This window comes from Enhydra lutris, unplaced genomic scaffold, assembly GCF_002288905.1.
Source record: "Enhydra lutris kenyoni isolate GAN:26980312 unplaced genomic scaffold, ASM228890v2 scaffoldscaffold26, whole genome shotgun sequence".
Lineage (NCBI taxonomy): Eukaryota > Metazoa > Chordata > Mammalia > Carnivora > Mustelidae > Enhydra > Enhydra lutris.
In genome coordinates, this window is record NW_019154110.1 from 17,236,283 (window position 1) to 17,257,521 (window position 21,239).

At 46.3% G+C, this 21,239-nt stretch overlaps 1 protein-coding gene across 1 annotated transcript in view; it reads right to left on the minus strand.

Moving 5' to 3' along the window:
- The window catches only part of LOC111151561 (HLF, PAR bZIP transcription factor), a 50,392-nt gene extending 34,965 nt beyond the window's left edge, over positions 1-15,427 (minus strand). Inside the window, exons 1-2 of the mRNA XM_022509629.1 lie at positions 15,286-15,427; positions 12,790-13,125 (exon numbers count right to left, since the gene is read on the minus strand). Of these exons, the coding sequence (XP_022365337.1) occupies positions 12,790-13,125; positions 15,286-15,400 (451 nt within the window). The 5' untranslated portion in view covers positions 15,401-15,427. The remainder of the gene's footprint in view (positions 1-12,789; positions 13,126-15,285) is intronic.
- Between the last annotated feature and the right edge of the window lie 5,812 nt (positions 15,428-21,239).

Here is a 21,239-nt window from a genome sequence, read left to right on the forward strand (position 1 = left end):
GACATGCCCAAATTTATTTTTAAGCTGCCTGTAATGAGAGTGGAAGGGCTGATGAAGAAAAGAGAAAACGTACTTTGGCGACATAGCCACAATATGCAATCCTCTTGAGAGCAGACTAAACTCCAGGAAGCAACATCATTTCTAATATGAGCTGATTTCCTACAACCTCTTCCATTAAGTGCTTAGCACCATCCCGGCTTTAACACATAATGGGTATTGCTATGATTTCATATGCATTTAGCTGATTTAAACTTAGGAGCATTGTGCCCACTCTTTTAGGAAAGCACAGAGATATTTCATTAGATGTAAAAATATGCTCAGGGAGCTCTAGCTGGAATCCAAAGGGGGAAATCTTACTTAGTTTAATATACTTCGTTAATCTTAGACAGGACTGTTGTACCTTGAAAAGCTTTATCCTGCCACACCCATATGTACAGTACACTACGTACTATAGCAAGACCTATGCCAAGAACTCCACATCTCTAATCTGGTTGAAAAACAAAGTCATATCAGGTTAATCCCAATTCTTAAATCAATCAACTTCTTGTCATCTCCCTTGTGTAAAAAACTATTTTCATACTTTCCTTCCAAATACTCTACTTTGATTTTCTCAATTTCCTCACATTCCCATTCTGCTTCAACAGAAGGGTCCATTTTTCCTATCTGGAGACCTCCATGACACTTTTCCACCTTGTAGGGGGAGTTAAGAAGAAAGTGTCTAAGAGGTTCACACTAGGGGGAGCAGAAGGCCAGGGACCTGGCTACCACTGGGTCCCACCATCCTGCTTCTCCCCACCCAACAGTCCCTCACCAACAATTGGGGCGGGGGTGGGGGGGATGGGGAGGCTGCTAGTTCTCCACTGCATGACCCAAAGGTGTCACCTAAAGAAAAAAAGAAGGAACCCAACTCAGAAATTTTATAGCATGTTGGAAATGTTTGAGAGTCCCCAGGGAGATGTCTATAAGTTCCATTTCTTCCTTCCCCTCTCCCAAGCTCCTTCAGGCACAGGGTCAGATGCTGGTAGGGGGATGGAGATGAAAGACGCAGCCCCGGCCTGTGGAGCATACATCTAGCAGAGCCATCCAAGGAAGCAGGTGGTTACACTGTTACAGGGCCACAGCCAGGGTTTGGAGGTGGAGTAGATCTTTCCGTAGAAGTCGACACCCCGGATACTTAGCTTTTGCCTCCTCATGACTCTTTCTTCCCTACAGTGACGCGGAAGGTGGGGAGCCATTTCTAGGCCATCAGTGCCATAGCACGAGACATGCTCCTACTCAGGCGTCCATACGATGATGAGGGAGGCAGAGGAAGAGAAGAAAGAGTCGAAGAGAGGTCCCAGTGATGAAAGCTACCACTCCTAAATTGAGTACTGCTCAAGGGCTTTGAATGTATCACTTTGTTTACTCCTCCAGGAGTCCTCCGGAACAGGAATGATCTCCCCCGTGTTCAGAGCAAAAAAACGAGATAGAAAAGTTACAGAGCCAAGATCTAAGTTCAGGCCAGAGGTTTAACCCCCATGTTATGCTGCTCTTTGATGCACAGAATAGTTAAGAATGAGGGGAAGCTGCGCCAACAGATGATCATTAGTCAAATTCAAGGAAAAATAAAACAAAACAAAACACCATCCTTGGGGATTGGTCTAGGACATCCTCTTTGATGGTAGGTAAATGAACAAAAATGCTCTTTGCGTTCCATACACTTAGTATATAGGAAAATTTAAGTTTAATGAATATAAAAGGTAAGTGTGGTGGCACAGGTGGAGGAGGGAGGCGGACAGAGAGAAGCTGCCACAATTTGGTGGGAACTCCAATCAGTACTGCTGTCGGTGTCCAAAGGACAGATAGTCTCCTGCCACTCACTAGTACACACTACAATTACGAACAATCAATTTATATTCACACAGGTAAGGCCTTTAAAAACAAGTTTGTACTGAAGTTAAATGTGCCTAAGATTATATTTGCACAGTTAATCTGCTTGGTGATATCTTTTTTCATAAAGAGGAAGTAAATTTCAGCTTCAACAATAAAGGTCAAATGATCACAAAATCTGAATCAATGCGGTATGACCATCAGGAGAGCTGAAGGGTAGGAAGAGAAACAATATAACTAAATTCAAATTGCTTCTTCACACCTAGTTTTTAAAGTAGTGAAGTTTCATTCATCTTCAAACTTGTAAGGAATGCAGTCACTAAATGCTACTAAATGGTCTGTTCCGTTTGAGGAAATTTCACTTACAATGCTGAAAAATACTTACTTTTTGACACGGATGTAAATATTATCTTAAAAATCATTCAAGTGATTACCGGCCATTTGAAATAAACATACACTAGATTCTATCAGGAAAAAAAGGACACCGACGCCCGCCCCGGGCGTCTTGGGAAAGTATATTAATATAAAAAAATCAACTGTAATGAAATAAATTCTATGAAATTCTTTACAAAGTCAGTTTTATAAATTTATCCTCGGAAAGTCTATTAAGGCTTTTTACTTCTCTCTACGCTTTCTAGATCATCACTCTTTCCTCTCCAAATCTTTCAGTGGCCTTTGGCCTCTTAAAAGCAATACTATTTTGACTGGATCTGAGATCCCCATCCTATTTTTAAACTTCTCTCTCATAAAAGCCTCCATAATCTCCTTAGCGATACTAACTAATGAAGCCCACAGCATAATGAATCGATTCTAAGGTGGACGGGAGTCTTCTGTTTAATCCTCAGGCAGATGGAGTTGGACTGTGTCACTCTCCTTAGAAGTACTCTTCATATCTTAGGCTACTGAGATCTCCATCTGGGTAATCTGATTACTGCATATCTACATGATCTTGTTCTTCTGGTTTCTAGCATGGATTCCTATTGGTCAGGACCGGGTGGCATCCTTTCCCAAACAAACCTTCCGTCTCCCCATTCAGTTCATTTTCAAGAGGCATTTATCGTGCATGAATGAACAGCCTCGCTTCTTAACTCTTTCCATTAAGTGTAGAAGCACTTACAGAGCAGCAACGACTCTCCTTCTCTGCTCTGCTGTCCGGGCCTGGATTCCATCGCAAAGACAGCGAATCAGACTGTTAAACCCAGAGCTAATTAGGAAAAGAAAGCATTGCTCTTCCCCACTCGAGGAGTTTTCTGCCAGAGCACTTATTTTTGCTGATCCATTTATGCAATCCCACTTTCTAAGAGAACATTTTGTCACAGATGATTTAGTGTTGTAGCTCCCCGGAGCATCTTTCTGTAGCAGGCACTCATTGTTTTTAGGAATCTACGGTCTCTCGGGCAAGATTGGAGAGGGAAAGAGGTTTCATTAGCCACAAGCCATCTCTCAGTATAAGACCTCAAATTCCAAAGCATTCTTCCAAAAATCATTAATGAAAAGAAAAAAAATCCCAGATTAAACTTCTAAAAACAGAAGTTTCAGGAACCTCACGTGACAGTGGAACTGTGTGATTTTTCAGGACAGAAAGAGAGACTGGAGGTTCCCATCATGAGCGCAATGGGTAGGGAGTCAAGACAGTAAGGACATTTGTTAAAGTCAGAAGAGAAAGAAAACAAACATTTTAGGAATTTCCACCTTCAGTCCCAGAGTATGTATCCACCAGTAGCCAATTCCACAGAAACAAGTACTGTGCGGTTTTCCCCCAACAGACCCTCAATTCTGCCAACACTCCTGTAATTGTCTACTGCACATGGCCGGAGGTGAAACTGCACACAGTGACTGTTATTTGTTTATTTAAGTTAACTGGTTTGGGTTCGGCAACTCCTCCAGCTTTCTGTAATCTCAGCTTCATACCAGAGTACACTTCAGTGGTATTTGGGCAAGTCACCTGATGCACGTGCCATTCGGCGACCCCATCCCACCCCCACCCAGGCCCTGTCCCCACAACACACACAAAACCCCTTTCCTCCAGCAGCATTCCCAAAGCAACACACCCACCCCATAGCCACCATATGCAAGCATGATGGGCAATTAATTCCGGTTTCAGGGAAGAAGGAAGCCACAAATACAAGGTCAGGACTCAAGAATGAGAAACTATAATGATTCCTTTGTCTCTCAGGAGTAAAATTAATCAGCTGGCCAGAAACCTGGCTAAGTATTTTTAGCTGGATATTACTGCTGCAGGTAATCCTTATATTCAACTACTATTTGTATCATTGAAGCATTAATGTCTTCTTTTTCTCACATACATATATACACACAGAACAACAACAAAACCACACTTGGAAGTCAGTTCCATACACTTGTTTGCAAACCTAGTAAGCTTATAAAATAGAGGCATTTAAAAGTGATGAATGTTAATGGGCTGGGTTTATTAAAATCTATTTCTCTACTCCTATGAGACCAGGCCTGCTTTTGGACTTTTAAATTCTGAACGATTCAAATCCCTCCAACTATTTTCTTGCCAAAGAGTGTTTCCCCCAATCACTAAAATCATAAAGCCCAAAATGATGGGCTTTACAAGTGAAACCTAAACCCTGTGTTTTTGAATTACTTTCTCTAGATCATTAGAACATTGTGTTTGCAAAAGCTGTTTGATGTTCAAGGGAGAGTATTTATTTTCAAAATAATAATAATAAGGAAGTCCCAGTTTGCCAGAGGAAACTATTGTGAAGTATCTAAAAATGTTTCAGATCCAACCTTGAACCCGAGTGGAACCGGCCACATGCCACTTCCCTCCTCGCAAACCTTCAGCGGCTCCCCACTGCCTACTGGATAAAGTTCAAGCTGCACAGCCAGGCATTCCCGAAGCTGCCAGCCTGCCTGGCACCTGCCTCTCCCTGACTCCCCTCATACGCATTTCCTGCACCAGCCAAACTGGATCTACACCTTGTTCCCTCACCGCCGTGGGCGTTCCCACCTCTTCAACTCTGCCTCACCGGCCTCCCACTCACCATTCTGGCTCTCCACCTCTCATTCCCAGACCCAGCCCCGGCTCCAGCGCTTCCAAGAAGACTTGCCTCGGGCCCTCTTACCCCAGGCAGTGGCTGCTTCCTGTGAGATCTGTTGTGGTTTCCTATTGCCTGCATTGCTCCCTTATTTATTTTTAAGCGTTCTACTCACTTACTTGATCACTCTTCCACAGCCTCTTTTCAGTAGATTTATTGGAGGCCTCTCTGTCCCCATCTTTTTGGCACCAAGGACATGCTACTCTGTCCTGTCACTCACCCTTTTACCTAAAAATTCTATCTTCCCTACTAAATTGCCATTTCTTTGAGACCAGAAGCCAAGCTATACCCTTGTCTGTCTTCCCCCGGGCACACCTCAAAGTGAAAGCTGATGCTATTTCTGGGGACAAGCCAGCCTGCTCCTAAATCTTCCTCCATCGCTCCTTAACCTTCACATCGACAAGAGAAAAGTAACAGAAGAGACTCATGCGTGGTAAAGGCTGGCCCCCTGTGGAACAGGGGCCATGCTGGGCCCTTTGCGCATAATACCTCTACAAAGCTCAGAGAAACCCAACAAAGATGTTACCCGGCAGATGAGAAAAGGAAGGTACAGGAAGAGTAAGGATTTATCCATTATAGGACCCTTTGGGGGAAAGAGGAATGATTATTCTGGAATGTTTATGCAAAGTCTTGCATGTAAACGAGAGGGGGGTGAACTAGACTTCTCTCCTCCTCCAGCACCGTGATAGGCCTTACAGCTTCTTTACTCCTGAGGTCCTTCCATTGCCTTCAAGTCAAACTACGAACGCCTATTATTAAAAATTTAATGGTAACATCAACTGATTGATTTGCTAGCAAATATGTCAAGAAGAAACCTCCTAACTGGGAACTTTGAAATGCATTTTGCCTGTTTTGATTTTTAATCTCTCGAGCAAGGAGGAACGATCACAGGTTCCAGTGAGCTACCCCAGATTACCTAAAACTCAGAGGCTGAGAGAGGCAAGCAAGACTGAGCAGAGGAGAAATGCAAATTCCTTGACCAGAGGCCTTAATGCGCTAGGAGAGACAGCGTCTGCAGACTCACTAGGAGACCAATGCTAGGTCCTCCCAGGAGAAAGTTGAGATGGCAGTGAGGACGCCACTCACAGGCAGTTAGGGACCGTTGCTGAGCGCTTCCTGTGTGCTAGGCACGGTGCCAAGCACTCGCTCTGCACTGGCTCACAGGACCTTCCCCAACCCCACCAGGTAGATCCAGTGATTATTTCCAAAGTTCCAGATGGGAAATCAGAAACAGATCATTTAAATGACCTGCCCCACATCCTAAGCAAGCACGAGTCAGGGTTCACACCCAAGTGGGTTGGTTGGTTGGATTGTAAGCTCTGAGCCATTGCTCTAGGGCCCCTGCAGAACTGCCTCAGACACAGGGCCACACCGATGGGTGCTGTGAATGGGAGGAGCTCCCCCCCCCAACCCTGCAAACATCAAGGTCTTCAGGAAATTGAGGTTCATTCGAAAACAATGGTTTAGGGGCTTTTGGGTCAACACATTTGCTGGAGGAATATCAGATATATGCTAAGTGAAAGGTATTCTCAGCCATTTCCATTACAGAATCAAATGCAGACCCTATCCCTCCTTGTCCCTCTCCAGTTTTTTTTAATCCTGTGACTTCCTCTCCTACTTCCCTCTTCCCTCCATTTTCACTGCTGAGACATAAAAAATGACTCCCGGGGAAGAGTGATCAGTTGCAGGAGAGTTTCCAGAGAAGCCTGATGAATCCTTGCTGTCTTCTCATCCTCTGGCTGTCTACATTGGGATGTTATCAAAGCTTTTCACGTCCCTCCTTGCCCACCCCTTCCTTTCTCCTCCACCTAGTTCTGTCTTCATCTTGCTATTTTTCTAGTCTGCTAGGCACAGTGCTCAACTGGAAAGACTCTGCCAAGACCCTTGGCAGGAGCCGGCCTCGAGGAATCCTGCCCGCTACAGTGGTGCAGAGAAGACAGGGCCTCTGGGCAGACAGGCATGGCAGAGAGGGCCAAGTCTGGGGTCTGGCTACGGTGCCGGGCAGAGCAGGTTTCCCTGGTGTATGAACTGCCCTACAGGGCTCAGCTTTCTCATGCCAGGGTCAGGATTACAATTTCTTGCTGGCCCTTGCTGTAGCTCGCCTGGGAAGAAAAGCAAGGGCTGGGGTGGGGGATGGGAGCGAGCCAGCACGCCACCCCGAGCTGGGCAAGCTTGGCAGGGCACAGCCACGTGCCTGAAGCACACGGTCATGCAGGCAGGTGGCCAGGGTTGCAGGGCTTGCACAAGAGCCAGGGGTGGGGAAGGGGTTGGGCACCGAGCGGGTGGCTCTTTCCACACTGGCAGAATAGGCGCTGCTAACCCAGAAGCGAAGCTGCTGGGTTAACACCAGGAAGTCACTTGTCCTAACCCAGAATGAAGGAGCAAAGTCAAGCAGGCTACACAGAAGAAGGATTGGGCATGCTGGAGGGAAAAAAAAAAAAAAAAAAGCATGTCCTATTTTTGCAGAGAGAAGGGGACTGGATGAAACAAATCCCTAAATGGAAAACGGGGGTTGGGAATACAGTCTAGTTCCTTCCCTGCTCCCATATCACTGACATCAGAACAGCAGCTCCAGGCCCTGAGTATTCCTGTGCCCCACACCATGCCTGACGGTCAGGTGCTACCCAATTTAACCCTGCAAAACCCCCACGGGAAGGGGACTATTTATCATCTCCACACTCCTGAGATCTAACCCAAGGCTTAAAGACCTATGGACATCGACCCAAAGTTGCCAGAAGCCGATGTGGGTCCAGGATGGGAACCCAGGCCCCCAGGACCAGAGCTAACGGTTTTCACCAGCACCCCGCCTTCCACAACCACCCGAAAACCCCTCTTGCCAGAAGTAGAGGAACTCCTGTCCTGGGAATGTGACAACAGGTCAAAGTGAAGAGACAATGACAAGCCTGTCCTTTACAGGGTATGGTGAGGAAGATACACTTTCTCAAGAAACACAACAGCTGCCTCCCTCCAGAAGAAAGCTGACTCTCTCCCCTTCATGATGTCCTTGATCCCAATGAATGCAGAACACTTCCAAGATACTTGAGGTGCGCTGCACAGCAACTATCCATCACGAAGCTCCCAACCTGCAGACATCTCAGTGTGCTGGAGGGGAAAATACAGAACTGCACGCCCTGAAGGGGAGGGAGAAACTGAAGCTTCATCTCCTGATGTTGAGAAAAGCAAAAGAATCCTGTCGCCTGGGCAGGACCTCCCACAAGCCCAGACCCACCAGCACACAACTCCCCTCCGTCCTTGCTCAGACCCCACGGCCAGCATGCTCCTTCCACGCCAAAACCAGATCATGAAGGAAGGTCAGCAGAAACAGAACACACATGCCATCTTGCAAAGGTACAATGGGTTCTCCCACACCTCCCAACCCTTCATCGGCCGCCCACTTATGCCCTCCTCTTCCCACACACCACCACATGGAAGGGTTTTCACTTCACTCCGTAACCAGCCTTCATCATGACCCGCTCTCTGTGCTCACAACTAGAAAGACAGCCTTCATAATTCTCAGCTGAATATGGGTCTAACAGGGGTAGGACACCCCCAAGCTATTCAAAGAAAAACCACCAGAGGAAATGATTTCAAATCTGGCTTTACAAGCATGTGATTTAAAAATAACTCTGCCTTTGTCTGCTACAGATGACTTTCCCTAAAGGGACTGCTGTCCTTAAAGCAATCGCTCAATTCTCTGGGCAAACAGATTCTTATTTTTTCCGTACCCAGCGCATACCTCCAGGAGAGCACTCCCGGGTACCATCTCTGTTAAGATCTAAAAGGCAAACTTCACAGCGGTCAGGATGACTCCTGCCATCTCCGCTGACCTGAGACCATCCGGAATGTGGCACCCTGGATGCCAGAGAAGATGGTGCAGGTGGCTACAGCAGCCAGCAACCACCACTCTTTCCTCATCAAGACGTCAGCCCAGCCAGCTGAGCCATCGCCCCACCTCCTGTGGCTGGTGGGGGGGATCCCTGGGTTATTTCTTCAAGGAAAACTGCATTTCTTAGATATTTGATTTATTCTTTGATCAGACAGCTAGAAGGAGGAATAAGGATGGGGGGCACAAAACAGAAAGGGGGCTGGGGGGCCATGATGGTAAGCGCTAAGATAATTAGTAAGAGCGCTCACCTTGTCGTTCCAAGACACACTTGGGGTAGACCTAGAAGTGCATTAGTTGTCAGCTTATGGCTTAATTTCCTTTCAACCAGAAAGGTGGCACTCGTGACACCAGGCTACTGAGCATAACTCAAAAACTGCATGCTGAGCAAATACAGAAATCAAATGTTTAATAAAATTACTTTGCAATTATCTCCCGATTTGCTGGACGTCATAGTTTCATCAACTAGCAGCTTCTAACCATGCTCTTATTAACGTGATCTTTCTTCTTGGCAACCTAATGTTGCCTGACCCTCTCAAAAGTTTTGCCAGAAAGCATTACAGGAGGCTAAAAGCATCCATGTGCGTGTGACAGGATACCGAGTTATGCCCAGATTTTGCTGTCCAAATTCAAAGTCTCTATCAGTAGTTCCCAGCAGGGGTGATCTTGCCCCCTGGGGGACAGCAGGCAGTGACTGGAGACATTTTTACTTGTCACAGGGCAGGGGCAGGGCAGGGGGGGGAGTGACTGGCATTCAAGGGCTTGGGGCCAGCTCGCTGCTGCACATCCTACAAGGCTCAGGACAGTGGCCCACAGCAAAGACTTATGCGAAACCTTAACAGTGCCAAGGTTGAGAAATCTTGATCTAGACTGAAATGATCCAGTTCCCAGAATGCTCGAGGCTACACACGTGCTCTTCCCTTCTGGAGACTTCTTTTCCTCAAAATTAACTTGGTATTTCTGTTCTGGTCACGACTGTGATTACATGAACGATCGAAAACTTTCTTCCTTTTCAGTTTTGTTTGGGACATATCACCCATCCATCATGTCCACATCCCTTAGACATTTATTTTGCATTATAAGCTTTATAATGACCAACACGGTATGAGTTGTTATGGAAGAGTGTTACTGTCTCTGTACTTGGCACTTGAAGAAGACCTTCAGGTTTTTCCCCCTTCTTGTGAGGAGTATTGAGTAGTACTGAGTTTTCGATGTGAAGATTATTTTGAAGTATGTTTCCATTTCCAAAAAAAGACATTTAAATGAAGAACTTATTTCTAGATTCCAGTGCCCTCTTTAATCCTAGTACCTTTCCCCTGTAACCTAACAAAATGATTTCTGCTGAAACTCAGGAGTTCTTTGTCACCATTTGCAAATCTGATTGGGGCACCCCAAGTGATTTTTTAAAATTTTATTCTTTTATTCTTAGGCAGATTTTATTTATTTTTTGCCTCCCAAATATTATATTTAATATTGCTATATTTTTGTATTTTTAAAAATTCAATTAATTAATATATAATGTATTATTAGTTTCAGAAGCAGAGATCAGTGATTCAGTCTTATAGACTACCCAGTGCCCTCCTTAATGTCTATCACCCAATTATTCCATCCCCCCCCACCTTCCTCCCCTCCAGCAGTCCTCAGTTTATTTCCTATGATTAAGAGTTTCTGATGGTTTGTCTCCCTCTCTGATTTCATCTTGTTTTATTTTCCCCCCTCTTCCCATTTAAGCCCCTGTTCTGTTTCTTAAATTCCACATATAAGTGAGATCATATGATAATTCTCTTTCTCTGACTGACTTATCTCACTTAGCATAATACCCTCTAGTTTCATCTATGTCATTACAAATGGCAAGATCTCATTTTCTGGATGGCTGAGTAGTATTCAATTGTATATACATACCACATTTTCTTTACCCCTTCACCTGTCCATGAAAATCTGAGCTCTTTCCAGGGTTTGGCTATTGTGGACATTGGAGCTAGAGCAATGCGGAGGGGCACGCCAAGTTTTTGAGAGTCATTGGTCAGCACTGATTCTAAAAGCCCTGACAAATGGCTTCTAAGGAAGCTTCCAAATCTCAAACCCTAATTCTTGATTCTCAGTAGGAACCAAGATGTGGGGACTCAATATTTACCTGCCTTTGGGGAAAAAAATACATATTTCCAACCTGGCAAACATCTTGTATTTGCCAGGGGATGGAGAAATTAAGTGTTAGGACTGGTACGCACCAATCCAGTAACTATCGGCCAAAATCTCTTGATGTTTCTTTCCAGAAGGGGGGAGGGTTATATACCGTTCCTAAGTATTTTAAGAAGGTATTTCAGAAGACAGGATTGAAATCAATGATAAAAGTCGACACGGGTACAACAATGACTACTGCTCATTAACAGAACATCTACTGCTAGTCATTGGACCCTTTATACATACTACATGTAACTTTCACATTAACCCAATCTTATAAAAATTATACTCTTCTATACAAAGGTAAACTGAGGCTCTCAGAGGTAACATCACTTCCTAAAGCTACAAAGTGGTTAAGTCTCACTCTGCAGAGCAGAGCGACTGAGATATGAGGCACCTTCTCATTGGGGCTCCAGCCCCTTCTCCCTGGTTTCAATGTTTATTCAACTGATTATCTGTTCCTGGGAAGAAACAAAACCATGGCTCTGTGCACTGCAAGGAATAAGGGGCTTGGGGTCACACCAAGGAGTATATTTCCCAGCTTCTGCACCCTTCTGGGCTGGGAAGAGGTTAAGATTTAATTCCATTCCAGCCAGCGGCCTTGAGTTATCACTCAAAGTAGGTTCTGGAGAAGGGGGCTGGCACAGAAACAAAGACCTGAACGCCGGTACTAATATTTCAAGGCAGAGGTGTTCGTTTCCTCCTTTGAATCATTTCCTTCCATTTTAGTCTTGCTCTGCATGTCACAGAAATTCTACACGAGGCAAGGACACGGAGTTCAGGAATGATCTCCAGCACAAGTCCTCTATTGTCCTGCTTTCTGTGTCCCCTGCAGCAAAGGACCTCAGCTCAGTGACCTTCCTGGCAATTTTTCTGGCTCAATCTTTGTTCCTGGTTACCTGTGCATGTGAAATGCGCTTTTTTCCTGTTCATTTTGCACCACAGAGTGTTAACAGCATGAAGCCAGGGCCAATCCACCTCAGCCTGTGTTTCTATCTGAGCACTGAGCAGTAGGTTTTGAAGTCCTGGACAATTCGGGTGATGTTTTATGTAGTATTTCAACACCGCTTACAGCCGACCTTGCAGGCTTCCAGACATGGATTAAGTGTAATGAAGAAATGAAAATGGAAAAAAAAGATACTGGAAGAACAATTTGGTTTATAGGAATAATGGGGTTCTGGCCCTGAAGAAGGCTAAACCAAGCTTAACAGGGAGAGGAGCTTTTACATTCAATTTCTCAATCAAGGAGAATGCAAGAGGAAAAGGTTAAAAAGGTGATCGGACCCACACCCCTAACTCATATATTTTTTTCCCTTCCAGGTGAGAGAAAAATGAATGTAGGTGAACCACACACAGCCTTGGAGAGAGTCTACCCACATCGTTCAGCGAGATCCCGTATCTGTGTATTTGGGGAGGAGACCAAAGGGCAGGAGAGAAGGGTGCCTACAGTATCTAAACCATTCACTGTAGGCTGGGGTTTCTTCAATGCTGTCCTCAGATCAGCTGCATCAGTATTCCCCGGGGTTCAAAATGCATATTCCTGGGCCCTTACCCCAGCCCTGAAAAATCTGAATTTCTAGAGGAGGTCCACAGAATCTGCATTTAGTTGACTCTCCCGGACATATGGATGCCCACTGATGTGGGACGATCAGGGCTGTGAGTGAAATACAAACTTCCTCTTTCAGGCCAGCCCACTTCCCTGTGAGGGTATTTGTGCCCCCCCCCGCCCCCACCCTGTCTCTCCCTTTCACCCTCTTCCCCATCTGAAGGGAGAATCGTTGTAGAATTTACCTGGTCTGATGGGGCTCTGCATGCAGTTCGGGGATGGGATGCCAGGGTGAATGGGTGCAGACGCCCGACTGCTGAGGTCCATGACGGAGGGGGCTGCGGAGGAAGCCGGCTGCAGCCCGGGAGGGTGAGGGCTGTGGTCGTGCTGGGACGGGCTGGGGGGAATGCCATTTTCCGACAAAAACTCCTCCAGGTCCATGTATTCCAACTGGAAAGTATCTCCGTCATAGGGAAGGGTTTTGTCCCATAAGGTGGGTCCCAAGAACGCCGACTGGGGGACCGTTGGGCTATTACTCTCATCATCCAGCTTCTTTTCCTTATCTTTATCTTTACTAAACGCTGCAGAAAAGGGGGAAATTTGGACTTTAAAAAAGAAAAAAAAAAGTGTCGCTTTTTAAATCACCCCTCCTGGCCTCTGCTACAAAACACCACGTTCAAAATGTTCTCACAGACACCAGGATTCTTCTCTGGCTGCTGGCTTTTGTGGATCTAGAGTTAAAAGTTCAGACAGGACATGGATCTCTGCCTGTTTTTCAACATCTTCCTATTTACTTTGGAAAGAAAGCTCTAGTCCTAGTCCTGGGGACAGGGTTACAAGCTGATCTAGGATATAAACAAGGGAATGCAGTTTTCAAGTACATGATTTGAGGAGACAAATAATTTAGATCTACAGTTAGAAAGTAACACCTGCAGTTACATACAAATGCTGTGATTTTTAAAGAAAACAGCCAATAACCAGGCATGATTTCTCTTCCAGGAAATTCATTACAGTAACAATATGAGGTCATTCAGACTTAGCCAGTGAGCTGAGGATTCTAATTTTGGTAAAGTAGGGACTCTCCACCCTCCTTTGAAAGCATGCATTGAGCGCCTACTATATACCTGATACTTTCCACATATTGCCTCCAGAAATCTCATAATAAACCTGCAAAGAGCTATTATCCCCATTTGTAAGGAAGACACAGAGGCTCTAAGACCTAAAGGAACTGACCAATGCCTCATGCTGACAGAAGAGAAAACTGAGAATTTCCCGAGCCTTCATATGTTTGTTTAGAAAGCCACTGGGGCACATTGTATTTTACAAAAGGAGGGTTTTTGTTTTGTTTTGTTTTGCCTTTTTTTCCCCTCCCCCTCCCCAAAGCTTAAGTATGATCCAATTCACAAAAATTACACATGTATGCAATCTGTCAAAAGCACAGCTATTGGAAAGGTGATTACATACCACTAAGGGAGGTATGCAGCTCTGTCCTACCTGGAAGAACCTCTCACCCCAGGTTGTCTTTAAACCCTGCTCTGGATTTTGCCCATTCTAGTACTCAGGCGGGGGTGGAATCTGGGATTAGGGAATCTGGCTTCTGAGTTTCTTCCTCAGAGAAACACAGCCTCCGCTGCCATCCATTCTAATCCTCTAGTCTCATCTCCTGAGAATTTGACTTAAAACACCCACAGATGCAAAAGACTGCAGGCAGCACCTTCCTCCCAAGTGCTACTCCTTAAAGGAGAGTTAAAAGGGAAGCTATACTTTACAGAAGGCGAACCAAACCCCTCAACTCTTGTAAAGCAACAAGTTGTCCCCCTGCTAGAAGAGAAGATGCGAGTACTCCCAAGCTATTTGTAGCCAAATGATCTTTCAAGACTTTTACACTCAAAGCCGCACGGTTCGCATTGGCTACTGTGACATCGAAGGCATGAAACCGCATCAGCCCAATTGACAAATCCCTGGCGGCACGAGCTCGGTTGGGCGCCTTCTCGCCCCGACCCCTCCTCTCCCGCTCCAGCCAAGGTTGCCTGGGGGAGGTTTGGGACTTACCACGATAGGGTTCAAGCCAGAGGAGGCTCCAGCGCGGTTACACGTGAGCCTACTCCGCTCTCCCCTCCCACCAGGAAAAGTGCACGGGGAAAGTGTCAGAGCTGGAGGCGTGCACAGCTTCCCGCCCGGAGACCACTCCCCCCCGCCAGCTCCAGCCCCCACCCCGCTTTTTGAATTACCCCTGGCAGGGAGAGCACGAGGCTCCGCTCACACCTCGCGAGCTCCGGACGCCAACTAACACACACACAGTAGCACGAACCAATACACAGGCTACGCTGCGGGACCCCCCTCTCCCCGCCACAACAGAACCAGGCCCTCTGGTTTCTCCTCCCCAGCCCGCGAAGCTCTGCCCTCGCGCAGGCGGTTTCACTCTGCGTGCGGGGAAGCCTCAATCTAGGGAGCACTGACCTGTCAAGTTATGACTCCCACCTGCGCCGGAGGACCGGGACCCAGAGAGCCTGGGTCGGTCCCAGCACTATTTTAAACGTTGCTCAGTGAGGGGATTCCCCCCCCCCTTTGGAGGAGGGGGGTGATGGGTGAGCGCTTCAAATTTCAACAAAGCAGGGATAGGGTGCCAGGGGACAGGGAGGGAGGGGATGGATGTTCCAGCAGGATTGCCCGGCCAAGGAAAGGGACCCCAGGAGCGTCGTTCCTTCCCAGAGCGGGGCAGCCAGGAAGGCAGCGCTCACCGTCTTCGTGATGAAGGGGGAGCTTCAGCGGGTTCTCCAACAAGGACCTGAGCACGCCGTAGGGAGGCGGAATAAAGGTGGGATTCAGGGGGAGCGGTCGGGACATTTTCTCCATCGCGATGCACTCAAATTTTTTTCTTAAAAAAAAAAAAAAAGCCCAACCGCCCCCCAAAATGTTGCTGAGCTTTTTCCTCCGTCCTTTGCCAAAAGTACTCGCTTTCAAGGCGGTGGAGACAAGAAAAAAAATTACTTATATCTTTATAAATACATCTGCATAAAAAAATAAAAACAAAAAACTTTCGGGTTCCCAGTGCAGATGGTCCCCGGAGAGCGCGCCAAGCGCCCGCGGGCTCCTCGGCGACGTGCAGGATGCTCTCACCTGCCTCGAACCCCTCGTCCTGCAAAATGTTCAAAATTGCGAAAAAGAAAGAAAAAATATGCAGATGGCTGCAGAAGGGCGGAAGGCACCGCGCGGCCCGGCCCCCACGCGCCAGCACCCGAGGCTGGGCGCCGTCCCACCCCACCCCCCTCCCCGCGCCGGCGGCCGCTGCTCCCCCGCGCTCCGCGGCCCCGCAGCGCCCGGCTCAGCGCATCCGGCCGCCCATGTGCCGCGGCCCTGACAAGAGTGACGTCAGGGCCCGCACCGCGCGCCGATAGGCGTGCAGGGGCGGAGCCACGCGCGGCACCGCCCGCCTGCCCCACCCGCCCCGCCCGCCCCGCCGCCACGTGTTTAGCGTCGTCGCGCGCGCGGATTTTCCAAGATCCTGCAGAGCTAGCCCAAGGTGAAGTGACAGGTGTCAGATCCCCTGGATCACCGATTTGGGCTGAGAGCTCAACTTTTTCAGAGTAGGAGGAGGAATGAGGATTTTTTTTTTTTTTTTTCAGTAGTTTTCAACATGGAAATAATCTGGGGAGTAAAAAAACCAAAAACAAAAACCCAGATGCTTAGGCATCATCCCAGATCAATTAAATCAGACCTCTGGGCTGACATCCAGGCATCATTAGTTTTTGAAGTTCCCCAGGGTGGTTCCAACGAGCAGCAAGTTTGAGAATGACTGGTTTAGTTCGAATGGAAGGTAAATGCTCTTCTAAATATCTCTCCTGGCCACAGGCAAGCTTAACACTCTCTCTCTTGCCCGGTTCCCAAAACTACTGAAAAATAACGACTTGCTTAGAAGTTCTAATGAGATACAAAGGTAGAGTGAAGAGAGAGTAACAGAGGGAGCGCTGTCATCAGTTTCCCATGCTGTCAGGAGGGCATTCAGAGGGATACACATTTGCCCGAGAGTGAATAAAGGCAGAGGAGACACACACACACACACACACACACACACACACACACACGCACACACGCACACACAAACACGCACACTAAATGGGGTTTCAGAAATATGTGCTGTAGGAGAGTACAGATGACTGTCCCCTGGTCAGGTTACAAGGTTTGCACAGTAATTAAAATAATTCTTTAAAGTATTCCTTAAGAAGGGTCTTGGGGGACACCTGGGTGGCTCAGTTGGTTAAGTGGCTGCCTTCGGCTCAGGTCATGATCCCAGAGTCCTGGGATCGAGTCCCACATTGGGCTCCTTGCTCAGCAGAGAGCCTGCTTCTCCCTCTGCCTCTGCCAGCCACTCTGTCTGCCTGTGCTCACTCTCTCTGACAAATAAATAAATCTTAAAAAAAAAAAAAAAAAAAAGGGTCTCGGGCTTCACTGCCATTGCAGTGGCTTCAGCATCTGGCCCTGAGGGTTCCAGCACAAGGCAACTGCAGTTGCTGGAGCCCCGAGGCTGTGGTATGCGAAGCCTTCTCCCCACCGTGGGGCTGGACACTGGCCTCAGGCCTGGAGAGTTCCAGGCGGACAGGCAGGGTCTTCCCACTCTCCCCACAACTCCATTCTAAGATCACGGCAGCATGATCTGGGGAAGGGTCTGCAAGAAGGTATAGGCACAAATTAAAGAAAATGTTCTTTCTATGAGACACAAGGCTATCTCTGAGGTGGGATGTGGTGGAGTCTCGATGAATTTTCCTGAAATTCACCCCAGGAGAGAAGTGTAAGAGAAAAGGCACCTGAAAGCCAGGAGACCAGGAGCCAGGAGCCAGGAAAGCCAGGAGACCACACATGGGCACCAGGCGTGGTGACTTCTACGAATGCCTTCTCCTCACAGCTGGGCTGTGATCAAGTGACCTCTGCAGTTCTCTTCACTCTAAAATGATAATGAAAAAGTAACATTCTGAGATAGTGTGATGATGTTTCAAATTTCAGCCAAAGTGTGAAAAAATCAGCCTCTTAGCTAATGCCACCTACATTTGTTGAGTCCCAACTGTATGCCAAGGACTATGCTGGGACTGGGGAGAAAAAGATGTATAGGACATAATTCTAATGGAATAGGTTATGGCCTGACACATGCAAACATTATAATATAGTCTTTTTTTAAAAGATTTTATTTATTTCTTTATTTGACCGAGATCACAAGTAGGCTGAGAGGCAGGCAGAGAGAGAGGAAGGGAAGCAGGCTCCCTGCTGAGTAGAGAGCCCGATTTGGGGCTTGATCCCAGGACCCTGAGATCATGACCTGAGCCGAAGGCAGAGGTTTTAACCCACTGAGCCACCAGGCGCCCCTATAATATAGTCTTAATAGAGCAAAAATGTGTATACGAAGGTGACACAGGTACTTATATGAGGAGAGGGATTCTAGAGAAGGTGTCTGAGCTGGGCACGGAGCTAAAGGTCTTTCATGAATTTCCCAAATCCCGCAATTCTATTATACTGTTTTTCACAGAAGAAAGGACTCTTCCACCATCCTTCAGAGAGGAAGAGGCTATTTTCCTGCCTTCATTCCTCTACCCACCTATAAACCCATTAAGTAGGATAGCTGAGAGCAACCTCTCGAACTGGTCAGAAACAGATTACAGATCCCAGGTGCACACAAGGGTAACAGTCCATTAGCATTTCCCATGAAACCTCTATCAGTTCAAGTGATCTCATTTCCCAGAGCGATTTTGGTCCTTACCATTGGAGAGAACCTAACACTGTGGCTTGAAATTAGATTTCTCATTGCAAATGGACACACTGGCATCCTGATTGATCAACCAGTCTCTTGGGAATTTGGTTCATACAATTCAGCTCTTCTGATCAACTCTGGACATGGGCCACATTGAAGACTGTCCCATGAGACCAGGATTTTAGGATGCACAATATTTGTACATGCAGAAGTCAGAGGGACAGGAATAGGAGAAAAGGAATTCCAGAAGCAAATGGCACGGGGGGGAAGATACAGAGAAAGGAAACCGGCAGACACAATTTGTGAACATGTTTTCATTTCTCTTGGATAAAGAAATCAGAGTGGAATTGCTATAACGTGGGGTAGAGATATGTTTGACTTTGTAAGGAACTGCCAAACAGTTTTGTTTTCTGTATTAGGTGAATTCTCCTGCATGGCCAGCAGCAGTTGAGAGTTCTGCTCGCTCTGGATTCTCACCAACATTTGGTGGTGTCGGTTTCTTAAAATTTGAGTCATGTTAAGTGCGTGGATAGCCAATGTCTCATTGTGCTTTTAAGTTAATTTTCCTGATGACAAATGATGTTAACCGCTTTTTCATGTGCTCCTTAGTCATTGTGTATGTCCCTTTGCAAAGTATCTGTTCAAGTTTCTGGCCCATTTTAAATTTGGGTGTCTAGGGGCGGCTGGGTGGCTCAGTGAGTTAAAGCCTCTGCCTTCGGCTCAGGTGATGATCCCAGGGTCCTGGGTTTGAACCCCACATTGGGCTCTCTGCTCAGCAGGGAGCCTACTCCCCCCACCCTCTGCCTCTCTGTCTGCTTGTGCTCTCTGTCAAATAAACAAATCTTTAAAAAGAATAAAATTGGGTTGTCTTGTTTTTATTGAATTTAGGAGTTCTTTACATATTTGGGATACAGGTTCCCTTACCAGATATATGTGTTGTGAACATTTTTTTTCCAGCCTGTGGCTTGCCCATTAATGTTTTAACATTGTCTTTCCATGAGCGGAAGTTTTTAATTTTGATGAAGTTCAATTTACAAACTTGTTTTTTATGGTTATTACTTTCTGTGAACTAAGAAACCTTTGACCACTTGAAGTCTTGGAGATATTTTCCTTTAAAACCTCTATAGTTTAAAGCTTTTCCATTTAGGTCTATGATTTATCTCAAATTAATTTTGTACCTAGAATTGAGGTAGGGGTTGAAGGTTTTTTTGTTTGTTTGTTTGTTTGTTTGTCTCATGAGGACTTCCAATTGTTCTAGCAGCAATTGTTGAAAAGATGTTAATTTCCCCCTTAAATTATTTGGTGCGTTTATATGACTGTATATTTGTGGGTTGTCCAAATCTTTTTTTAAAAAAAGATTTTATTTATTTGTCAGAGAGAGAGAGAGAGAGAGAGAGAGAGGGAGACAGTACACAAGCAGGGGGAGCAGCAGTCAGAGGGGGAAGCAGGTTTCCTGGTGAGCAAGGAGCCTGATCCAGGATGCTGGGATCCTGACCTGAGCTGAAGGGAGATGCTTAACTGACTGAGCCACCCAGGTATTCCTGATCAAAACCTCTGCCCTTAAGGGACAAAATATTCAAGGATAGAATAATTTTATTTATAAGTTTCCTAGGCTCTGATTGTTATCAAGCAACAGAACAAAGTTCATCAAAGTTCATGGCTAAAATAAATGGCTTGCTTTCAATGGCTCATTTGGTTTGTTACAAGATCTTCTACAAAGTTGTCTATATTAACTTAAAAGCCTGGAGGCAGAAGCAATGGCCAACTTGCTTTTTATGTACACAAGCAAATATTCATCTCTTGGAGGCTCCTGCTTACCACTATCAATATTTCAATGCTTTAAAGAGAAAAAGAAAAAAAAAAGGTCAAAATCAAATACTTTGTTGGAAAAAGTCAAACTAATAAAGACCATAAAAAGAACATTGACAAGTCAGTGGAAAACTCTTCAAGGAGGGAAGGATAGTAGAGGCTCCCGAGGTGTGAAATGGTTCTAAAAATAGGAATGATCATAGAAGAAAGGTTTCTCAGAATCAACTTCTTAAAAGACGCCAGCACAGCCTGACTCTGCTCTGAAGCTCTGGAAATCGGCTTCTGCCCTGCCAGTGGTTTCCACCTGTCCAGTCATTTCAGGATTTTGAGTAGTGGGGTTGGGGAGGGAAGTCCTTCTCGCAGCCCAGTGGGCGCGGATGTGAGGCGGCCATTGTCGGCCCCAGCGCCACAGGTCGGCAGAAAGAGCTCATTTGAGGTGTAAGCAGTGTCTGTGTTTCAGATTCCCAATGGGTGTGAAACCTTGCTGAGCATACAATGCCTGCCACTGTACCCTACCAGGGGCTGGGAGCCTGGGGTGGAAAGAGCCCAACTTTGTGGTTATGAAGGGCTTTATACACCACCAAGCCAAACCTCTAGATGAACCTGTTTATCTTGTTGCCAGAAAGGGCACTTTGTCCAGGGAATTAATTCAGACGTGAAAGGCATCACATGGGAGTTCAGCTGGATACGCCCAACCCAGCTTGTCCTCCTCCTTCCTGAAACCTCTAACCCAGCTAAAACACTGAAAAGAAAAATTATATCGCACTGCCTTAATTCCTGGAGACCCTCAAATCTATTTGCTTGAGACAGGAACATGCAAATCCGAAACAAACAAACAAAAAACACGTGTTGAGAATGCTAAGCTCTCCTCCAAAGACTAATGTCAAAGACCATGGCTAGGCTTCCTACCTCTTCTCGGAGTCCTGTGGTGCTCTAGTAAACTCCAGTGAGAAAGACTAAGACAGACATAAGGGGCAGCAACCCAAGGGTGTGTGTTTAAGAGTTAGAGGCTTTATGTAAATGGATAGGAAGGTAGTAGGAGGAAAAGAGCGGAGAAGAGAAAGAAAGGAAGGATATGTGTGGTAAAAGGTGAGGAAAAAGATCAGTGCAGTGCTTTGTAATGGAATGGTTTGGGGCCAGACATCA